At 50.0% G+C, this 21,545-nt stretch overlaps 2 protein-coding genes and 1 pseudogene across 2 annotated transcripts; all 3 read left to right on the top strand.

Annotated features, from left to right (window-relative positions):
- The first annotated feature begins 3,335 nt into the window (after nucleotides 1-3,335).
- On the top strand, nucleotides 3,336-11,193 carry LOC125533122 (F-box protein At5g07610-like). The gene is made up of 3 exons (XM_087539115.1): nucleotides 3,336-3,842; nucleotides 10,481-11,107; nucleotides 11,176-11,193. Exons 1-3 carry the CDS (start codon nucleotides 3,336-3,338, stop codon nucleotides 11,191-11,193), a joined length of 1,152 nt encoding a protein of 383 aa, XP_087395241.1.
- Nucleotides 4,442-6,548, top strand: LOC147992713 (uncharacterized; annotated as a pseudogene).
- A 7,877-nt stretch (nucleotides 11,194-19,070) lies between the features above and the next one.
- Nucleotides 19,071-20,213, top strand: LOC125533121 (uncharacterized). The gene has a single exon (XM_087541131.1). The coding sequence runs from the start codon at nucleotides 19,071-19,073 to the stop codon at nucleotides 20,211-20,213; it is 1,143 nt and encodes a 380-aa protein (XP_087397257.1).
- The last annotated feature ends 1,332 nt before the right edge of the window (nucleotides 20,214-21,545 follow it).

Here is a 21,545-nt window from a genome sequence, read left to right as displayed (position 1 = left end):
GCCTTGAGGTGGATGTGACACCGCTACTCCACTTGTCCAGTCCAACACTTACTACAGAACGATGCCCTCAAGAGGGACAACGACATCGAAGGTGCCATCATCGTCCGATCCGGTAGATCCAGATCTAGAGTTTTCCCCGGACCATCACGAGTGGGGTGCCATGACCTGCAACACTGATGTCTCGAGAAGGGAACTACGTGATAGACACCGCCATCGCCTGCCATGACCGAGGTGGACGTGATTTTCACCGGAAGTCGCGCCCCCAACCTCGCAGCCGGCTGGGACCGAATGGAGCCCTGCCGTGGAGACGAGGACCGCCGTCGGCACGCCGGTAGGGAGCCTCCAGCCGCCCCTCACCGGTCCTCCTCACGCTATCAGCCGACCAAGGCCGTACCGAGACAGATTTGGACAGGATGCCAGATCCTCAGCCATCGAAGCCACCCATGCGTACGCAACCGGCCATGGAAGCTCCCATCGCCGTCGCACAACAAGGGTGCCGCCCTGACTGCCACCCCGGCCTCCCCGCATGAGACGCCACCTCCGCCTCACAGGGTGTTCCGCGGCAACCACCCGCGCTGGATCTTTGGTGCAGGGCCCACCGCCACCACGGCCCTTGCCGGCGGCAGCGGAGGCTGTGGATGGAACGACCGGGGGGGGGGGGGGGAGGGGGGGGACTGGCGGCTAGTGTTCGGGAGCCCCTGGCGCCGCCCGAGGGGAGGCGACGTGAGGAGAGGGGGAGACGCTGTTTTTTCAGAAGACTAGCAACATCACTTAGCTTGTATTTCTTGTCCAGTATGTATGATATCACTTTATGAAATAAAAAACAATGGAAAAACTATAATTGGTAGTGCCCATTTTTTATAGGACCCTCTTTTTGGAGTGAACGATCGGGCATTCCCTATATGGAATAAGAGGGAATACAATTCTCTATGCTCCTTGTTGTTGCCAATGGTAAAATTTAGTGTAAAAAACACAACATGTACAGTTTGTCTCAATTCATCTGATTTTTTTAATGGTCGGAAAAAAGAAACTTGAGGCCAACTAGAAATTGTATGCGATGTAAAAACTGAAAAGAGTGTTTTGCTCCGTGCATCCAATAGGTGCCGGCTCCTCTGTATATATATGCATAAGAAGTAGGTTGTTGCGTCCACGATCAGGAGCTAACAACCAGATTACAACAAACTGAATCTCATGGCTTTACAACTTGATACGCAAGTCGAGCTAACTACCTGGACTCTATGCATCCTTATCTGCACAACATATACACGTATTTTATTTTTGCGAGAACATATACACGTATCTTAACGGTGGACACGATGAGAAATTCAACGAAAGACATTCAATAAATTCGTATAAAATTTACCCTAAAAAAATCGTATAAAATTTTAGTAGGGGAAGGCCAATACGGCCTTATGAGCTATCTAGGAACGCTTTGTTTTATTTTTCTTCGAATGGCCGAAGATGTAATTTGTTCGATATAATCAATAAAGCTCATCGGATGGCATTAAGTTAGGGCGTGAAGCCGGTCATATCCCATAGCGCACCACGCTGGTGTTTCTCTCCGGCCCGGAGCAGTTCCGCCGGCGCCGACCGTCGTCTTGGCCACGCCAACTCAAGCTCCTCTACAGGTACGTGTCCAGCTCTCCTCTCTCCCCACCGTGTTGCGTGCTTGCTGGCCCTTCCCTGGTTTTGTACCCATACAAGCCCTAGATAGCAGATCCACTTCAGAGCAAGATGCTCCGTAGCTCCCCATGCAATATTTCATATACCCTAACTAATTGGCCAATCGACATCGTTATTTAGCCCATGATTTTCCTAGTTCGTATAGCAAGCCTATACATCGAAGGAAGAGAGTGGGGAGCTTGGCAAGTTTTATCTATCTAGCGTGCCCTTGCATGCAGATATGAATACAAGTTTTATGTATCTAGCGTGCACCTACATGCAGATAAGTTCGTGATTCTAAAAGTATTATCACCATGAACGTGTTTGTCTCAAAGAATTTGAGGTGTAAGTAACCCTAGTAGGAGTATGTGGAAACAAATCCCCCTAATTCCTCTTTGGCTGTGGTGAGCTCTAATCGCATAATCAATTCCAGTTGTAGTACTGGAGTCCAGCCCTCAATCTTGCAGCCTGCCGGCTGATCCCTGACTCCTCGCCCAATCGTCCTCCCAGCTGCATATCTCTCAGATGCATCATCCATGGAGGTATCTCCTGAGGACCTGGGAAGAAGGTCTGTCTTGCTACTTCAGGATGCCTCATGGTTCACAATTGGGACTGACAGTGATCTCCATTGCACGTTCTCCTTCCAAACATGTACGCCATGTCATGGGCGTAAGGATGTTTGTCCATAACGAGAACAATAGAGGTTTTTTTTTTATTCTTCATATTTTTCCATTATGAACTCTGTAGTCCAGTTATGTTCGTCAACCAAACAAATTCAGTAATCTTTCATAACTGCATGGACTGCTGTAGTGCTGTTGTGATCTCATTATGGTTACTTCATTACTTGTGTGTCACTTTTTGTTGAACCAAACAGCTCCTAAGTGGGTGACTGGGTGTGCACTCAATGTGCGTTGGGTGGATCTACAATACTGTGTTACATATAATACTTGATTGATAATAAATAAATAAATAAAAGACAGACCCAGTGCATAGAAGCTTCCACACAAGGTGGGGTCTGGGGAGGGATTATAAGAACCTAGTCTTATCACTGAAGTGCAATGCAGAGAAGCTGGTTCGAACCTAGGACATCTTGGCACAAGTGGGGAGGACTTCACCACTGCGCCAGGCCTGCCTTCTACTTGAACTAGATGATACCCCGCACGTTGTTGCGGGAATATTTTGCAATATTTCAATGAGGTTTTTGGTTACACGAAACATCAATATTTGAAATAATAGTTTTTGAAAGTATATAAGAATTTGATGTAAATAGTATAATAGAATGGAATTTTACATGCATACATGGTTGCATGTTGAAGTGAATTTTTAATATACATAGTTGCATGTTGAGGTGTGCCTTTTCCTATGCATGTTGAATGATGAGGTGTCATGCTTGCATGTCGAGAGAAATATGTTAGTGGGGGCTAGCTATTTAAATATAGAAGATGATATATGTGAGATACAATTATTTTCCACATGCACAATTAAACCATCATGGAGATACATCCACTTTGTTCAGCACAATTGCACAACTCAGTTCTAGATCTGCATTTGTTCCAAATAAACAGATTTTCAATTAATTGAGTTCCATAGTAACTTATTGTTCAATTTACCATGGTCATTTTTTTTTGTATTTTGACATTGCCAACTTTCCCTTTCAGTATTCTTCCATAAGAATGGATTCTAAGAAGGTGATTGCTGCTGCTAATCTAACTGATGATCTAGTGGTGGAATTCCTCTCTCGGGTACCGTTCAAGTCTTTTTGCCGCTTCAAATGTGTCTGCAAGGCCTGGCTTGCCTTCACCTCGGATCCACACTACCATCGGAAACTGCCGAAAATTCCCACTGGTCTTTTTCACGGAGGCAATGATGGGTCTGTTGCCGAACTTGCTAGCATGTCCCCAAATGATGAAGAAATTAATGGGGCTCTTACATTCTTGCCGCACCATGAGCATTTAGAATTTGTGGACTGTTGCAATGGCCTAGTTCTTTGTAAGTACAAGACCAGTTATGCTTCTGCGGAAGCTTGCCGCTTCATCATGTGTAACCCTGCAACACGGGAGTGGAGGTCACTTCCTGTTCCTGATACCCAACCTGACCCAACCGAGTTCGTGGGTGACACTTTTTTGGCCTTCGACCCATCATGGTCAGCACAGTTCTATGTCTTAAACTTCCAGGAGAAAGTTTGGCATAGTAAAATTACTATGGCTCGCCCACGCTCTCGCGACCCCGCGGGCGACCACCACCAACCCATATCGACGGCGGCCTTTCCGGCGTCGTCGACCACCAATCTCCTGCGCCGGCCGCTCCCCAACCCGGCCCCGCCCCCGGAAGCCGAGCCCACCCTGATATGGGGCTTCCCGCCGGGCCAGGCGGCGTATCGCGCCCAAGTCACAGCTGTGGATCTGGATCGGGAGTGGGAGACTCCCCCACCTCCGCCGCCGGGAAGGCCTGCCCAGGTCTCTGACGAGGTGGACCTCGTGCTGGAGACGCCCCCCGGGCTGCTGGGTGCTGCTGCCCGCGTCGACGCCGGGGCGTGCGCGCCTGCCTTCATTGCTGCGCAGGGGGAGGCCGGCCGCATTAACTCGGCAACGCGTGAAGGCGGGTGGCTGGCCTGCTTCAATGCTGAGAGGGCGCCGGCTCGCGTCCCGGCTTTGCAGGAGCATTCATCGCCTGATGCGCGCGAGGGGCTCAAGGACGAGGTGACCGCGTCGTGGGAGCTCGTCAGGTCCCGTCGCCGCGCCGCCCGGCTTTGCCTGAGCCCGCATTCAAGTCGAGAGCCCCTTTGCCAGACTGGATTCGCAACCTTTGCTTCCACTGCCTCAAGCTGCGGCATAAGGCCAGGACCTGCCGCAACGAGGTCACCTGCAGGCGTTGTTTTCTTTCGGGCCACCGAGCGAGGGAGTGCACCAACAGGCCGGCGCCTCATCGTCGCCCCGGAGCTCGGCTTGTGCCGCAGCCAAGCCTGCCGCAACAGGCGGTGCCGCCCTCTGCTGCTGCTCCTCTGCTTCGTCCTGGGGCTCGACCGGCTCCCGCAACCGCTCCACCCCCGCCCCTGCAAGCCACGCCATCCCGTGGCATGGCATGGAATGGCGACCACAGCGCGAGGCCTGCGGAGATCTTCACTGTTGTGCACGCGACGCCGGCGATGCTGCTGGAGGCTTCCGTCCTTAGCTCCAACGCGGCTGTCGCGTGGTTCGACCGCGACGTGCGCACCAGCAAGGAAGACGTCTCCGCCATCCTCTGCAAGGCCACTGGCGCGCTGCCCATCGACGTCACCGTCACCGACCACCACCCCGAAGCCTACCTGGTGCGGTTCATACATCAACACCATTGCGCCAGGGCGGTCTCGCAGCAGGAGGTCCCCTTCGGTGGGGCAAGGCTGCAGGTGCGGACCTGGCATCTCGAGGCGCATGCGGAGAACGTCGACCTCAACCACCATGTCCGGCTCTGCTTGGAGGGGTTGCCTCTCCACGCCTGGGATGAGCATGCCGTCGTGAAGGCTATCGGATCCGGCTGCGCGTTGGACTACATCGAGCCGGCCTCCAAGCTCAAGACCCAAACCAGGGTCCTTGGCCTCTGGGCGTGGACGACGTGCCCAAGCAGGGTCCCCAGGGTGAACTGGATCACCCTTCCAGCGCGGGACGGCGGTGAGCCTATCTATGGTCGCCGTGGGCTGGAGCACCGGGTGTTGATTCACTTGGCAATTCATGAAGACCCAACCAGCGGCAGCATCATCTCCACTCCGTATGACTGGCTCTACCACGTCGTCGACGGCGAAACTCGGCCGCGAGACCGCCAGGAGCGCGTCTCCAGGCCCGTGCAGCACCACCGTCGCGACCGTGACGAAGACGATGACCGTCGCCGCGGTGGCCGCGATGGCGACCAGGGACGTGACCAGTCAAGGCCTGGTGGAAGTGGCTGGGGCACCTCCCTCCGGCGCAGCCTATCCAGGGCGCCGCGGGACGAGCGGCAGGATCGGGACCGTGGCCGTGAGTCCCGTGGTGACCGTGATGGGGGCCGGCGTCATGATGGCCTTGGCGCGGAACCTGTGATGCTGCTTGCCTCCGGCTCGGGCAGTGATGTGGTTGGGCGGCTTGCGGAGAACACTCCGGCTTTACGGGGCCGCAGCCTCTCCAGGCCGCCCTCCCCGCATTGGCCAGGCAGCTCTCTAGGGACGAGATGACTCCTCCTGCATCGCCACCTCTGTCGCCGACCACGGTGCTTCCGATGTCTCCACGATCCAAGCGGCGGCCGCTGCTCAGCTACGAACCCCATCAAGACCGGCGCTCATCACCATTTGCTCTCCGACAACGCTGCTGCGGCCTCTCATCGACCTGTCGCCCACGCGCCCACCAGGATTTGAGGCGTCCCCCACCCCGCCACTTCTCTGCAGCATGCCCTGCAATGAAGAGGAGTTGCTTGTTGCCCAGCCAGCTATTCCTAGAGGGCTGGAGACGCTCTTCCTGCCTGGACGTGAGGCCCTACTGCCAACCCCTGCTGCTTCCTCGCCCGCGGTCCCCGTGGCTCGCCGGAAAACTCTGGCTGGTGTTGCCATCAGCACAAGTGGCGGCCTCTCCCTTAGGCGCACCAGTGCTCGCATCAAGGCCGGTGGACGCGCTACAAAAGCGCCGGTGGCCAAGTAAGCTGAGATCCTGGTTTGTCGCAGCCTTGGCATTGTCAAGAACGGCAAGGATGTTACAGGGGCTGTGCTGGAGGCTCTAGAAGAGCGATTCAAAGATCAACTTCCCACTGATGTGCTTGAAGCGATGAGAGCCCTGTTCAAGCTCGATGATGCTCTGTTCAACAACATTGAGGAGGCTCTGATCGACCGTGCTGGGGATGCTGGACTGGATCATGTTGAGGGAGGGGCCCCTGTGGATGCTTGAGGGGCCAAGCCATGCATGCTGATTCTGTAGTTTGTGTTAGCTTCCAATGTTTGAAAAAGTTCCAAGGGCGGCTGCTGCTCCTGTGCACAGCTGGGTGTCTTCTATGTACTTGTTCATGTCTACCACTAGGTCATGTAGTTGTTCCAGAGTTGGCTGGTGTGGAGTTGACTTTAAGTTATGCTTATGTATTGGCATGCTGAGCCTTTGTATCACCTCCTGTTCAAGGGTTAGACTGTTTCCTTATGATTGAACAGGAAAAAAAATGTGTTGAGTTGGAACATAAGGGGCCTCAACTGCCCAGACCGCCGTGCCGCCGTCCACGAGACCGTCGCGGCTTCCTCCTGTCAAATAGTATGCCTACAAGAAACAAAGCTTGAAAATGTTGATATGTTCACGGCAAGTTTCCTTGGTGGGCATAGGCTTCGCAATTTTGCTCAGCGACCATCTATTGGTACCCCAGGTGGGATCCTCATGCTCTGGGATGATGACCATGTTGTTGTAACTGATGTGGTGATCACCATCTTCTGCCTTTCAGCGACAATACACATCAAGCACTCCGATGTCAGCTATCGAATCACCGTTGTGTACGGGCCAACATCCTCCTCCCTCAAGGAGGATTTCTTCACGGAGCTGATTAGTCATAAGCCGCCGTGTGGGGAGCTCTGGCTAGCTCTTGGTGATTTCAACCAAATCTACCGCTCGAGGGATAAAAATAAGCGAAATGTCAACAGAAGATGAATCACCAGATTTCGGACAACATTACAGAGTTGTCATCTTAAAGAGATCCACCTTCAAAACAGACGCTTCACTTGGTCAAATGAGCGATCAAACCCGACATTATGCAAGCTGGACTCTTTCTTTTGCAACGCGGAGTGGGACATCCAGTTCGGCACGCATATTCTCCATGCGCTGTCCTCGTCGCTCTCTGACCACTGCCCGCTTTTGCTTGCTGATGACAAAGGACCACGGAGGCCTCGTGCCTTCAAATTTGAAAATTTTTGGGCCGCCCTTCCAGGATTCCAGGATGTTGTTTCAGAGGCTTGTAATGAACAGACTGTGCACACTGAGCCCTTCCATGTGTTGCACCACAAATTGAAAATAACTGGAGATCGCCTCTCTGCCTGGAGTAAGGGGTTGTTCTCTAGGGAAAAGTTACTCCACCATGCGGCTCTTCTCGTCATCCTGCGTCTGGACATCGCACAGGAGTCCAGGCAGCTCTCTACCATGGAGGCGGACCTTCGGTCCAGGCTCAAAAGGAGAATCATTGGGTTTGCGGTGCTTGAGCGTGCTCGTAAAAAGCAATGTGCTAGGCTATGCCACCTCAGAGAAGGGGACGCAAATACCAAATTTTTTCATCGGCGGGTCAATGCCAGGAGGAGAAAGAATCACATTCATCGGCTCAAACACAATCACGACTGGGTCACAGATCATGAGCAAAAGGAGCAACTCGTACATGCGCACTTTTCTAGCGTCATGGAAAAGGGGGAGGCGAGATCCATAGACTTTAATTGGGAGGAGCTCGATTTGGAGACCCACAATTTGGCTTGCCTCGGGGACCCCATAACCGAGGATGAGGTGCGGGACGCCATTAACCAAATGCCTGGGGACAAGGCTCCCGGGCCGGATGGGTTTACTGGTCTCTTCTTTAAAAAATGTTGGAGTACCATCAAGGCGGACGTCATGAGGGTGGTCTCCTCCTTTGCCAATCTGCGCACAACTGGCCTTCATTGGCTCAACACTGCAAATGTTGTGCTCCTCCCGAAAAAAGAGGGGGCCGAGGATATTTCTGACTATCGCCCTATTAGTCTTATTCACGCCATTGCAAAGATTATTGTGAAAATATTGGCAATCCGCCTGGCCCCCCATATGCATAAGCTCATCTCAAATGCCCAGAGTGCCTTCATAAAGACGAGAAGTATCCATGACAATTTCATGTATGTTCGCAATCTTGCGCGACGCCTCCACATGCGGAAAACTCCGTCCCTCCTGTTCAAGCTCGATATTCGGAAGGCTTTTGACTCTGTCAAATGGGAGTATATCTTGGACCTTCTTCAGAGGCTTGGGTTCCCGCCCATGTTTCGCAACTGGATCGCCGCCCTATTGTGCTCCTCGTCCTCGTGCATCCTTTTGAATGGTGTGCCAAGCAAGCCCATCCCTCATGGCCGCGGCTTCAGACAAGGGGACCCGGTCTCCCCCTTGCTATTTGTCATTGACATGGACCCGCTGCACAAGATTCTTGAGCTAGCATCGAGAAAAGGGCTCTTTCACAAGATCCGTGGGCGTGGCGTGGCTGTTAGGACTTCCCTATACGCAGATGATGCAGCAGTCTTTATGGCCCTAATCAAGAAAGACATTGACAACCTAGCCACCATTCTACATCTTTTCGGCAATGTCACCGGCCTTGTCACAAACTTCCAGAAGAGCTCAGTGGTTCCCATTCGGTGCGGACAACTCAACTTGACATGCATCCTTCAGGCCCTTCCTGCGTCACGGGCTTCGTTTCCAATGAAATACTTGGGGCTTCCTCTCTCGGTGTGGAAGCTTAGAAAGGTCGACTACCAGTACCTAGAGGACAAAGCGGCCGCTAAGTTGACCACTTGGGATGGCCAAAATATCACTGCCATTGGTCGGTGTGCCCTTGTGAAGTCGGTGCTGTCTTCGCAGCTCGTCTTCTCCATCACGCCGCTCATTGTGCCAACGTCCACTCTACACAACATAAACAAGCTCGAAAGAGCCTTTCTCTGGGAGGGCACGGACAAGACCACTGGTGCAAAATGCAAGGTGAATTGGGATGCGGTGTGCCGGCCAAAGGATCTTGGTGGCCTTGGCATACTTAACACGGAGAAATTTGCTCAGGCTCTTCGCTTGCGCTGGTTATGGTTTGAATGGAAAGAGCCCACCAAGCTTTGGGTGGGTATGGGAAACCCGTGCAACACGATGGACTACTCCTTGTTTTATGCCTCCACGTCAATCTTTGTTGGAAATGGAGCAAGGACGCCTTTTTGGGATGCGCCATGGGTGAATGACCGCAAGCCTAGGGACATTGCACCACTAATTTACGAGGCGTCCACGAGGAAAAATTGGAAGGTGCGCCAAGCTCTCAGCAACGATGCGTGGGTCTCGAGAATACGCATCCCAGACTCTTTTTCGCTGAATCACTTACGTCAGTTTGTCACCCTCTGGACAACGCTTCGTGGCTTCCATCTCGAGGAGGATGCCGAAGATGATATTGTATGGAAGCACACCGCTAGCGGGCAATACACGGCCGAGTCGGCATACAAAGCGCAATTCCTTGGCACAATCAAATCCCTTATGGAGCACACTGTGTGGAGGGCTTGGGCTCCCCCCAAAGTCAAGTTCTTCGCTTGGCTGGCTATTCAAAACAGAATTTGGACGGCAGACAGATTGGAGAAGCGCGGATGGCCAAACTGTGGCCTTTGTACACTTTGCAAGTAGAAGCAAGAGTCTGTTGACCACCTTTTCTACAAATGCCGCTTCTCTATCCGCCTATGGGGATTAGTCAAGGACTGGCTGCAACTGGTGAGCATTGATACTTCCTCATGGCACCTCTCAGGCAACATCGAAGAGTGGTGGGTGGGCCTCTCCGACACATCTATCTCCAACAGGAAGGCGATGGCCTCGCTCACCATGCTAGACGCCTGGACCATTTGAAACGAGAGGAATGCGCGAGTGTTCCGTCAGAAGAGTGCTCCGCCGACGGTTCTACTCGCCAACATTAAGAAGGAGGCCACGCTTTGGGTATCAGCGGGTGCAAGCAAGTTGGGATACTTGATGACGCGAGAGTAGTTGGTCACCTTTATTTCGGGTGTTGCGGCGCTGTCAGTGTTGTAACACGAACATAAACTCTATTCCTCTTATTTAATGAATGAGGCAAATCTTTTGCCTCTCTTAAAAAAAACTTCCAGGAGAAGTTTGATGGTTATTGGACACTCGGTATCAACAAACTTGAGGTGTTCTCGTCTGACCTATCCACCTGGATTGTGGATGCTGCATGGAGTCCTTTTATAAAGATTTGTAATCCACACCACTTTATAGGAGGAGTTTTGTACGTGCACACAAATGGGGGCGACATTCTGGGGTTGGAGGTAATTGGTTCTGGCATACCACCGCGTCATTTTATTGTCAAGTTGCCACATGGCCATTCGGATCTCGTGTCTGGTTGCTTTGGTCAATCATCAGGGTTCTTGCAGTGTGCACTTCCAGAGGAGAGCGGTCATACAATTGCAGTTTTCAGTCTTGATACTTGTCATTCCTACAAATGGTCTTTCAAGTATCGTCTTAGTATGGGCAATGCATTTGGAAGGGACGACTTCCTTCACATTGATGATGAGGGCTGGTACCGTTGGCTTGATTATCAGATTGTCGCTCTTGATTCGGAAAGAAAGGTTCTCTTCCTTGTTGACAAGGTTCGAATGAAGCTTTTGTCATACGACGTCATCACTGGAAAACTTAGCGAGATCGAAGATGGTTGTCGTACTGACTACCTTTACTATGTGGCATGCTACTCAAAGCTGACAAGAAACTTGTTAATTATTCAGGTTCTAGCTGACAAGAAACTTGTTAATGTTGTACATATTTGTGTCTGTTTTACAATACAATGGATTAGGTTGGTAACATGGTGTAAAAACAGAATAACCTCAATTGTGTCGCAAATGAGCTTAACTGGCTAAGGGCCATTCTAACTTATGCAACTTGTTGTTCTTATATATGGTTAAGCACACCTTTTGAATGTTCTTACCAGAATGTTAGTGACTGGAGATTGTAAAAAAATCAACTTCTCTTGTGCTTGCATGCTTTGCTTTGTGAAGGAAATTAAGGTAATCTGTGAGGAAAAGAGACGGGCAATGTGGAGGATTCACTGACACTCTTCATTCTTATGTCCAATGTGTTGCATTTATAAAATCAAAAAAATGTGTTTTTATTTGACACGGTGCATGCACGTGTTTCCTACGTATATGTACCATTTCACACTTTAGCATATATAGGTCATGGTTGTTCTTATAAAAAATGTTAAAAGTGCGAGGAATGCCTTTGTTTGTTTTTTGGTTTCTCCTGTGCTTGCATGCCTTGGTTTCCGGAGGAAAATAAGGTACCTTTAGTGCCCTTTTGAATAAAAGAGATAAGCAATATGGGGAATTCACTCACACTATTAATTCTTGTGCCCAATATATATGAGCATATTTTATTTACATCTATACCAATATAAAAAGATCCAAAGAGGCAGATTCAACTAATCTCGGCCATCGAACTAAGTCAATCCAACGACCTAGACTGCTCCAATAGCGAGTGTTAAACGTGTTTAACGTGCAATTAATATCATACCAAATATTGCACTAATCACAGGATTAACACACAAATAATAGCATACCTAATATCCGTGTGTAATTAATATATTGCCTAAATATTAACTTGTGTTGCACGTGCGCACTTACTAGTTGAAGAAATGACTGTTGCTTTCACAGTTACACATATGTTTAGAGCATCTACAGCCGGGCGCCTCAAACCCGCCTCATACGCCCAGGCGGGCCGTCCGGTCACTGTCCGCTCATGTTTTTTCGACCCAGACGGGCTCCTTAAACGGGGCTCAAACGCCCGGGCTGACAGGCATCCCCCCATATCCAGCCAAAATATGGGGAGGATATGGGGGCGCCCGGGCACGCGTGCCATGTCGGACCCAACAGCCCGACCCCACCCCAAATTGCACCAAATCCACCAAATCCTTCGTCCTCCTCCCGCCGCCCTCCAACCTTTCCCGCGCTCGGACCCTCGCCGTCCTCCACCCTTGCTCCCAATCCTCACCTCCGGTCCCGATCCACCGACGGAGATGTCATCCAGCCCGACCCACACCGCCGCGATGGAGACGCAGTCCGCCTTGTCCGTCAGTGGCATCAATTCGTCGGCTGCGACTTGCAAGGTGGAGAAGCAACAAGCGGCGATCAAATGGGAGCTCGAGAAGGCTAAGACATTTGGTGACATCGAGCTTGAGAAGGAGAGGTTGCAACTCGCACGGGACGTGGAAGATGCGAGGATCATGTTGGAGGACGAGATCCTCTTGGATGAGCATGCGAAGAAGTGGCTTGTGGACAAGAAGATGGAGATCAACGACCGTAGGAAGTACGAAGCGGCGAGGGCGGCTGCGACCCGGTTGCAAGCAGAGCAAGCAGCCCGGATGCAGGCGGAGGAGGCTGCCCGGATGCAAGCACAACAGGACGAACAGGAGCAGGCGCCCAGCCAGTGATCCGAGACCATCCGTCACGCTCGGACATTGATTTCATTTTGTCATATCCGGTTTGTTGAACAATGATTTGCTTTGTTTCTTTCGAACTTTGACATTCGGACAGTTTGTATCATATGATCGACGTGCATATGGATTTGAGGATCAGAATTTGCGATATGTGGATGTGCGGCGCAACATTTGAAAGGTGCCCAGTCATTGCCTGCGGACGTGTCCGCGAGCGTTTGAGGGGTCGGATTTGCCAAGTCCGACTGTAGATGCTCTTATACTATTTATATGTAAAGTTTCATGGATAATTTACTATCGCACTTGCATGTAGTGTTGAGCACTCTTGCCTTTTTTTATTCCTTATTGACAAGTACTACCTCCATTTCAGTTTACAAGTCCTACGTGTATACCTAGATTGTTAATTTTATCCTCTAATATAAACTATATAACACAAAAATTATACTGTCTGAAAATAAAACATCTGAAGTTTGTATTGGTATATGTTTTGTAATATATGACTCGTATTAGGTTGGTCAAATTGACGACCTAAAGATACGCGCACGCTCTATAAACTGAGAGAGGTAGTAGCAGATTTCCATTACTCTGACTCCGTGGCCCAATAGATAAGGCGCTGGTCTACAAAACCAAAGGTTACTCCGACTCTGTGGCCCAATGGATAAGGCGCTGGTCTACAAAACCAGAGATTCTGGGTTCGATCGCCAGGACCTCAGCGGAGTCGCTCCATTTTTATTTCACCTTTTCTTTTCAAAAATTCAAAAATCTAGATAAAGCCAGTGTAAACCCTCATTTCTAAGAGCAGCCCATCGATGAAAAAGCTTTGCAGCTCGAGAAACTATGAATGACTTGAGATTGACGATCCTTTAGGAAATAGACTTTGAACTTAAATTTTGTTAGGAGGGAAGTGAAACGGGTCGGCTCTTGTATGTGCAAAGCAGGCTATCGATGTTAGGCGTAAGTGTGTGTGGGTCAATTTTATCCCGAGTTCTGACCAGCCGATTGTTTATCAAAATCACAGGTCTTCATAAAGTCGTAAGACCGTGTATGAGAATGACATCAGCGAGTGCCGGAAGGTCAAGAAAGTTGGTGAACTGATGGCCGCTTGAAGGCCCTGCTCATCCGAAGTGATTTATCAAAATTCTTCTTTCTCTACGATGATCAGTCATGATATCCATAACGTTGCATCTTTTTTGGCCAAATCGAGATTTTGTTTTGCTTCTCCCAGTCGATCAATTCGACTCTTTTCCCTGCCCTGGCCTCTCACTACATTTCATTCTTTTTCTTACAATAACCACGTCGGCTATCACGGTTTTGTTCATTCTTTTTCTATACTCCCCGCTTGAACAAAGTGCCGTATAATAATCTCCAACTCCTTGTCAAATTAAGCTTATTGCTGTAAAATGCCGAAAAAAAGCTCCTTGATTCACAAAAAGAAAAAGGAAAAAGCAGCCAATCACGAATGGACTTTTGCTGGTTAATAGTGCTGCAGCCGAATTTACACTTTGAAGGCTTCGTTTAGGCTAATTATACCAAAAAAGGCTCATGTCTCGCTTTATATATAAAGCAACAATCACAATACAAACCAACACCAACACCACCCCCACACACTCAAGACAAAATACAAAGGTATATAAGAACAGCTGGACCACCCCATCCACTCCCAGCAACTACATGTAGGCGGAGAAAGCATCACTTGGAGTCTCCGGAGACCTCAACCGTGAGCAAGTCACTAGGAAGAGAGGAAGGAAGCTGTGCACGACGAGCCGAACACTCTAAGACAGTGCCTTCATGAAGGGCACGACACAGGAGTATCGCCACCGCCCGACCCCGAGATCAAGATTTCCCTCGGAGCAACCGGAGCATGTAGAGGAGCTGCGACGACGCCTTCAAGGAGGGGATGCCGCCATCAGCTTAGCAAAGCCAAAGCAGGTTTTCACCCCGGGAAGTCTTCAAAGCCACCGAGGTGAGGCACAACAAGCCAGGCCCGCCGCACCCACACTTCCGGTTGTCGCACCCTGACGACAACACCGCCCGCAGCGCCATGGCAACCATCTCACACCCGATCCGTCAGCTCTGCTCATGATCCCACGCCTCCCACCTCCAGGGCCGCCGTTCCGGCACCTATTGCCCCGACACCATCCCCAACCGAAGCTTGCAACCATGACTGGCAAAGAAACGGGCGGGAAGACACCTCCTTTCCCACCCCTGGACGGCCCCCGGGTCCGAGGCCAACCCCCGGGCTGGCCGCGCTCGGCCGCCACCGCCCTGTCCTACCCTGAACGTTCAAGGATGAACTCCTCGGTGCGCCGCCTGACGGGAGGCAAGGATGGTTCCGCAGCCCTCTTGGCGCCGGATCCATCCCTTAACTGTGGCCATAGCTGGGAAAGGTCCAGCCCATGCCGCGACATGTGCAAGCTCAGCAAGGAATGGATTGGAGCCGCTCTCGGGTCGGCGCCGCGGCTGGATAAGAAGAGTCCTCACCAGCAGCCGCCATCCACACACCTGGACGGCGAGGTGCAGCAGCGACCAGAGCCACACCGCTCGCCGAGCTTCCGCGCGCGCCAAGCCACCCAGGGCGCCGTTGAGCCTGCAACACCTGCAGCGCAACCGCCGCTAGATCTGGGCGAGCCCAAACGCAACTGCCGACGATGCACCCCCCCCCCCCCCCCCCCCCTCCCCGCGCCGCCGCCGTAGCCGACCGGGCTTCGCCTGGCCGCGCCCGCAGGCGGCGGTAGGGGAGGGAAAGGGGGAGGAGGAAGGAGTCCCGGTGGTGGCAGTGCAGGTTTTCCCCGTGATGTGCGTCGTGAGAGGGGGGGGGGGGGGGGGGGGGGGGGGGGGGGGGGGACGGAGCTCTTAGGCTAATTATGAGATATATAGTGCAGCTTCCTGATATACTGCTTGATATGCTTTCAAGATCTCATGACAAACCATTTTACTTTTACATCACTTTGTTTTTTGTTCTCCAGAGTGCCCATGACACAACGATGGCAATACTATGAAAAATAGAGTATTCTCCAAAATTGTATAGGATGTAGTGGTAAATCTGATGGAATCTTATGCTTCAAGACTATGTTTTTTTTTATTTTTGAAATGGGTCTCCTCTATTGGTAAATCTGGTGCATTTTTTTTTTGTGTTGTGAGACAAAATATCCTTGAAGGCAGTTCATTCAAAACTGCCAAGTATATTCTCAGTTTAACATGTAGGATAAAAAAGTAATAGAAGATGTTGATGCCCATGAGGAGCACAAACAAAAATTACTATCCGAGTTGAGGAGAGGGGAGAGAGGGGGGGGGGGGGGGGGGGGGCTTAGAGATATTCACCTTTGTAGTGGTTGCTTTACTTGGTATCAAATTAAGCTTCTTGCCGTAAAATGCCGTAAAAAAGCTTCTTAATTCACAAAAAAGGAAAAGAAAAGAGCAGCCACAGCGGATGGGCTTTTGTCGATGAATAGTGTTGCAGCCGGACTTATACTTTGAAGTGTTTCAAGATCCCATGACAACCCAATTTAATTTTACGTCACCTTATTTTTTTGTTCTCCAGAGTGCCCATGACACAAAGATGGTGGATGTTTAGTCATGACCGATAACAACTAGATAATGATAGTGGTTAATGTATGCATGAAACTATGTATGCCAATGCAATGTATCATAATATCTTATCAAAACCCATCTGTGGGACGCGAACATCTCTACCGTGACATTGTTTTTCCGTTGCCTTAAACTAGGTAATGGTGTGTTGACAAAATAATAAACAACCTCTAACTATTCTTATAGTTTGTGGTGTCCGATTATGGCATACGCCAGCTATACATATGACATTTTTTACGTACACATAGATCCAATGCCATCAGTATATATAATATTGTTGACGTGGGCGTCTAACGCCATCACTAATTTTAGTGCCTAGCCCGTGCGCATGAACCGGCCAGTCCACTTCCACACACTTCTCTGCCCCCCCCCCCCCCCCCCCACGCGTCCGACATAATGGTGTTGAAGTGGATCCCCGGGAGGTCCAGGAAGCACAAGTCTGGCTCGACGGGGCCGAGGAGGAGCGCCACTGACTTTGCAATCTCGCTGCCCACAACACCACATCAACGGCCCTACGTGAAGGTGGAGGTGTGCCAGCACTACTGGGACATGGTCATTCCGATGCCATGGGGCGACGCGCACCAACCTAACAGGTCGCACCTCAACCCGTATCGGGTGCTCGTGCCTCCCATTCTAGCCAGTGGCCGCACTCGTCTTTTGGAGATGAACCGCCGGTGAGCCATGCTGCCTCCGGATCTCCTCCATGACGCGAGGTATGCCGTCGACTCACCATTGTGGGACACATGGTTCTGGGACGAGCACGACATGCGGCGGTAGACATTTTTTGTTGGTCGTGCTCCCAGCCCGTGGGTGCACGTGGGTGTGTGCGCGTTCGCCATCCCGCCACCATCGATAGCAGCCGTTGACGACAACGAGCATGACGAGGTCCTCAAGAAGGTGCTCGAGGACTCCAGGCTCGACGAGTTCAAGGGGTGGGACGGCCTCGTGATGCAGCTCGCCTTGACGGCTGCCGGTGACGTTGCCATCCCCGAGCCGGAGGATGGGGTTGTAGTGCAGGGCGAGGAGAAGATGCAGGAGAGGAGCCGTCCTGGAACCTGTGTTGGTCGGGCAGTCCTGGTCGTGGAAGTCGACTATGCCCTGCAGGTTGGAGTATGTGTCTGCCCTAGCCGTGTGGGTGAGTATGGAGTCGTGGTCACCGCCGGAGCTGTAACAGGCGCCGCCCGCCCACCTGTGACAACCACGGCCTTCGTCGACCTCGCTGCGGATGAAAAGCTATGGCCAGGACGGCGGCGACGGCCGGGACTAGAAGATCTAGGTCTTTTAAGTTTAAGTTATTTTTATGCTTAAGTTTAATGTACGGCGCCGAGGCGGCCGGGACTTTTGAATTTAATGTAATATATTTTAGATTAATTAATATATTTTAGATTTAAGTTATTTTTATGTGTTTTCAAGTGTAAGTTTAAGTTTTCACCTGACCGACAAAACAGCATCCGTTTGTGTTGGCTGGTTGGAGTGGGAATTACGCACCGTCTAGCTAGCTGAGTCGTACAGGATTTTCAGCTGTCAAAAAAAAAGAGTCGCACAAGATTTCCAAATAGGACGCAGCAAACAACATATCCGGACTCTAATATGATCACTTTCCTGGACGAATTTAGCTACCAAACACTAGCACACGATCGAATCGAATAAGACTAGTACGTAAGTCAACTCCAACACGTACGTTGACACCCTATTACTACTAGGTAGTCAAGATTACTGATTGTCAAAACAAAAAGGTAGTAAAGATTATTGCTAATATCTTGGTAAACGCTTCGTACCAGTAGTCGGGTTTAGGGTTTACCTGCGCCTCCCGTCGTCCTCGCCGCGCCAACTCAACCCCGTCCACAGGTTCGTGCCCACTTCTCCTCTCTCTCGCTTTCCCTTGGTGCGTGCTCCCTGATGGTTCCCTGGTTGGTTTTGCACCCGTCTAAACCCTAGCTATCAGATCCACTTAAGAGCAAGAGATACTCCATTAGCCCCCCTTGCAATCTGTGAAATACCCCAACTAATTGGCCAATCGACGCCGTTATTTAACCCATGATTCTTCTAGTTCGTAGCAACAAGCGTATACACCCGGAGAGATCTCAAGAGAAAAAAAGAGTAATGAATCGTTAGTTGAGAAACCATAAGGATTCCTAAAGAGAGTATTGAGTCGTTTGTTGAGATCTCGTCCATGCATGGAGGTATCTACTGAGTACCTGGGAAGAAGTTCTGTCTTGCCGCTGCATGAGGACTCGTGGTGGTACACAATTGAGACCGACAGTGCTCTCCATGTCATGGGAATAAGGGCGCCGGCTCTGTAGTCCAGTTATGTTCGTCAACCAAAAAAATTCAGAATTTTCCATAACTGCATATATGGACTGCCGTTGTGATCTCATTACGTTTACTTGTTTGTTGCCTTTTGTTGAACCAAACAGCTCCTAAAGGGGGTGGGCACTTGATATGCGTTTGTTGGCTCTAGAATACTAGGTTACTGTGTTACATAAACTAGAGCGACACATGTGTGAAATCCAATTATTTTCCACATACACAATCAAACCCTCTGTAGAATGGAGATGGAGGTATTGAATGAATTACATAGTAACACATTGTCAATTTACCATGGTCCAAACTGATTTGTATTGTATTTTGACATTGCCAATTTTTACCTTTCAGTATGCTGCCATACAAAGATGGATTCAAATAAGGTGATTGCTGCTGCTAGTCTAACTGATGATCTTTTGGTGGAAATCCTCTCTCGGGTGTCGTTCAAGTCTTTCTGCCGCTTCAAATGTGTCTGCAAGGCTTGGCTTGCCTTTGCCTCTGATCCACACTACCAATGGAAACTGCCGAAAATTCCCACTGGTCTTTTTCACGGACGCAAAGATTCATCTGTTGCCCAACTTGTTAGCCTGTCACCAAACGATGAGGAAATTAATGGAGCTCTTACATTCTTGCCGCGGCATGAGCACTTAGAATTTGTGGACTGTTGCAATGGCCTAATTCTTTGTAACTACAAGAGCAGTTATACTTATCCAGAAGCTTGCCGCTTCATTGTGTGTAACCCCGCAACACAGGAGTGGAGGTCACTTCCTGATATTCACCTTGGCCCAGATGACTTCGCCTGTGATGCTTTTTTGGCCTTCGATCCATCATGGTCGGCACAGTTCCATGTATTTAAGTTTCATGGTTTTTGGGCACTCGATATGAGTAAATTTGAGGTGTTCTCGTCTGACCTATCCACATGGATTGTGGATGCTGCATGGAGTCCTTTTATAGACAGTTGTAGAACTTGTAGTCAACACCACTTTATAGGAGGAGTGTTGTACATGCACACAGGCGGGGATGAAATTCTGGGGTTGGAGGTAATGGGTTCTGGCAAACCACCCCGTCATTTTACTATGAAGTTGCCGCATGGCCATTCGGATCTCGTATCTGGTTGTTTTGGTCAATCATCAGGGTTCTTGCAGTGTGCACTTCCAGAGGAGAGTGGTCATACAGTTGCAGTTTTCAATCTTGATACTTGTGATTCCTACAAATGGTCTTTGAAGTGTCGTCTTAGTATGGGCAATCCATTTGGAAGGGGCGAGTTGCTTCACGGTGGTGCTGAGGGTTGGTTCCGTTGGTGTGATTATCAGATTGTCGCTCTTGATTCGGAAAGAAAGGCTCTCTTCCTTGTTGACAAGGTTCAAATGAAGCTTTTTTCGTACAACATCATCACTGGGAAACTTAGCAAGATCGAAGATGGTTGTCGTACGGACTACCTTTATTACGTGGCATGCTACTCAAAACTTCCAGTTCTCTCCTCCTTGGATCATAGACAAGAAACTTGTTAATTATTCAGGTTGTAGCTGACAAGAAACTTGTTAAGGTTGTGGGTGTTTGTGTCTGTTTCACAATACAATGGATTAGGTTGGTAACATGGTGTAGAAACAGAATAACCTCAATTGTGCCGCAAATGAGGTTAACTGGCTAAGGACCATTCTAATTTATGCAAGTTGTTGTTCCTATATATGGTTAACCACACCTGAATGTTCTTACCAGAATGTTAGGGACTGGAGATTGTTTTTTTTTAACTTCTTTTGTGCTTACATGCTTTGCTTTGGGAAGGAAATTAAGGTTGTATCGAAAAGAGATGGGCAATGTGGAGGATTCGCTGACACTCCTCATTCATGTGTCCAATGGGAACAATGTTTTTACATTTATAAAATAAAAAAATTATTTGCCACAGTGCATGCACATGTTTCCTACATATCTATACAATTTCATAGTTGAGCATCTATAGGTCATGGATGTTCTTGCCAAAAATGTTAAAAGCGCGAGGAATGCCTTTGTTTCTCCCATGCTTGCATGCCTTGTTTTCGGGAGGAAAATAAGGTACTTTTAGTGCCCTTTTGAACAAAAGAGATACTCATACCCTGGTGAACTCGTGCGCGCGAGGTGGGACTGCTCGTTCTTTTCGGCTACCACGCATTCATCCCCATCCAACTCTTCCCGGTTCCCCTTTTCCCCATTTCTTTCACCGATTCAAGTTCGGGATTTTATCCATCCATCCATGTGTACTTTCGGGCTTGGTGACAATCCAATATGGGTTCACAGCGGATCCGGTGGCGACAGGACCTACACCTCGACCACACCTACCTGTTGATCGCCGCCGCCACCGCCGCTGCTGATGGATGGTCGTGGAGTGGGCGCCCTTGAACCTGAGCGGTGGATCTCCTCCCGGTAATCTCTCCTCTTCCCTTATTTTTGTTCTTTCTTCCTAGATGCTTGGCCTGCTAAGCTCTAGCAATGGCGTGGATCTTGGATCCTTGTGGAGTTTCTTATGGTGATGAGAAAGTGGCTCAGCAATATCCCCTGTAGAGAGAGAGAGAGAGAGAGAGAGAGAGATGAGCAATGTGGGGAATTCACTAACACTATTGTGCCCAACAATGGCGGAGCTACGTGTATAGCTGAGGAGGCTGTTCCACCCCCCCCCCCCCCCCCCCAGCCCAACATAAATCCCTGAAGATTTTTTAGGGGGCATAATTAGAACAAAGTATTCTCGTTAGCCCCATAAACATCTATACTTTGCTTTTTGACCCCTCCCCCCCCCCCCCCACCCCACTGGTGCCCAATATACATGACCATATTTTATTTACATTAAAGAAATGACTGTTGCTTCCACA

The sequence above is a fragment of the Triticum urartu genome, chromosome 1A (genome assembly GCF_056163025.1).
Source record: "Triticum urartu cultivar PI428250 chromosome 1A, HENAU_Tu73, whole genome shotgun sequence".
Lineage (NCBI taxonomy): Eukaryota > Viridiplantae > Streptophyta > Magnoliopsida > Poales > Poaceae > Triticum > Triticum urartu.
Note: the sequence above shows the minus strand (reverse complement) of the source record. Positions and strands in the feature narration are given on the sequence as shown.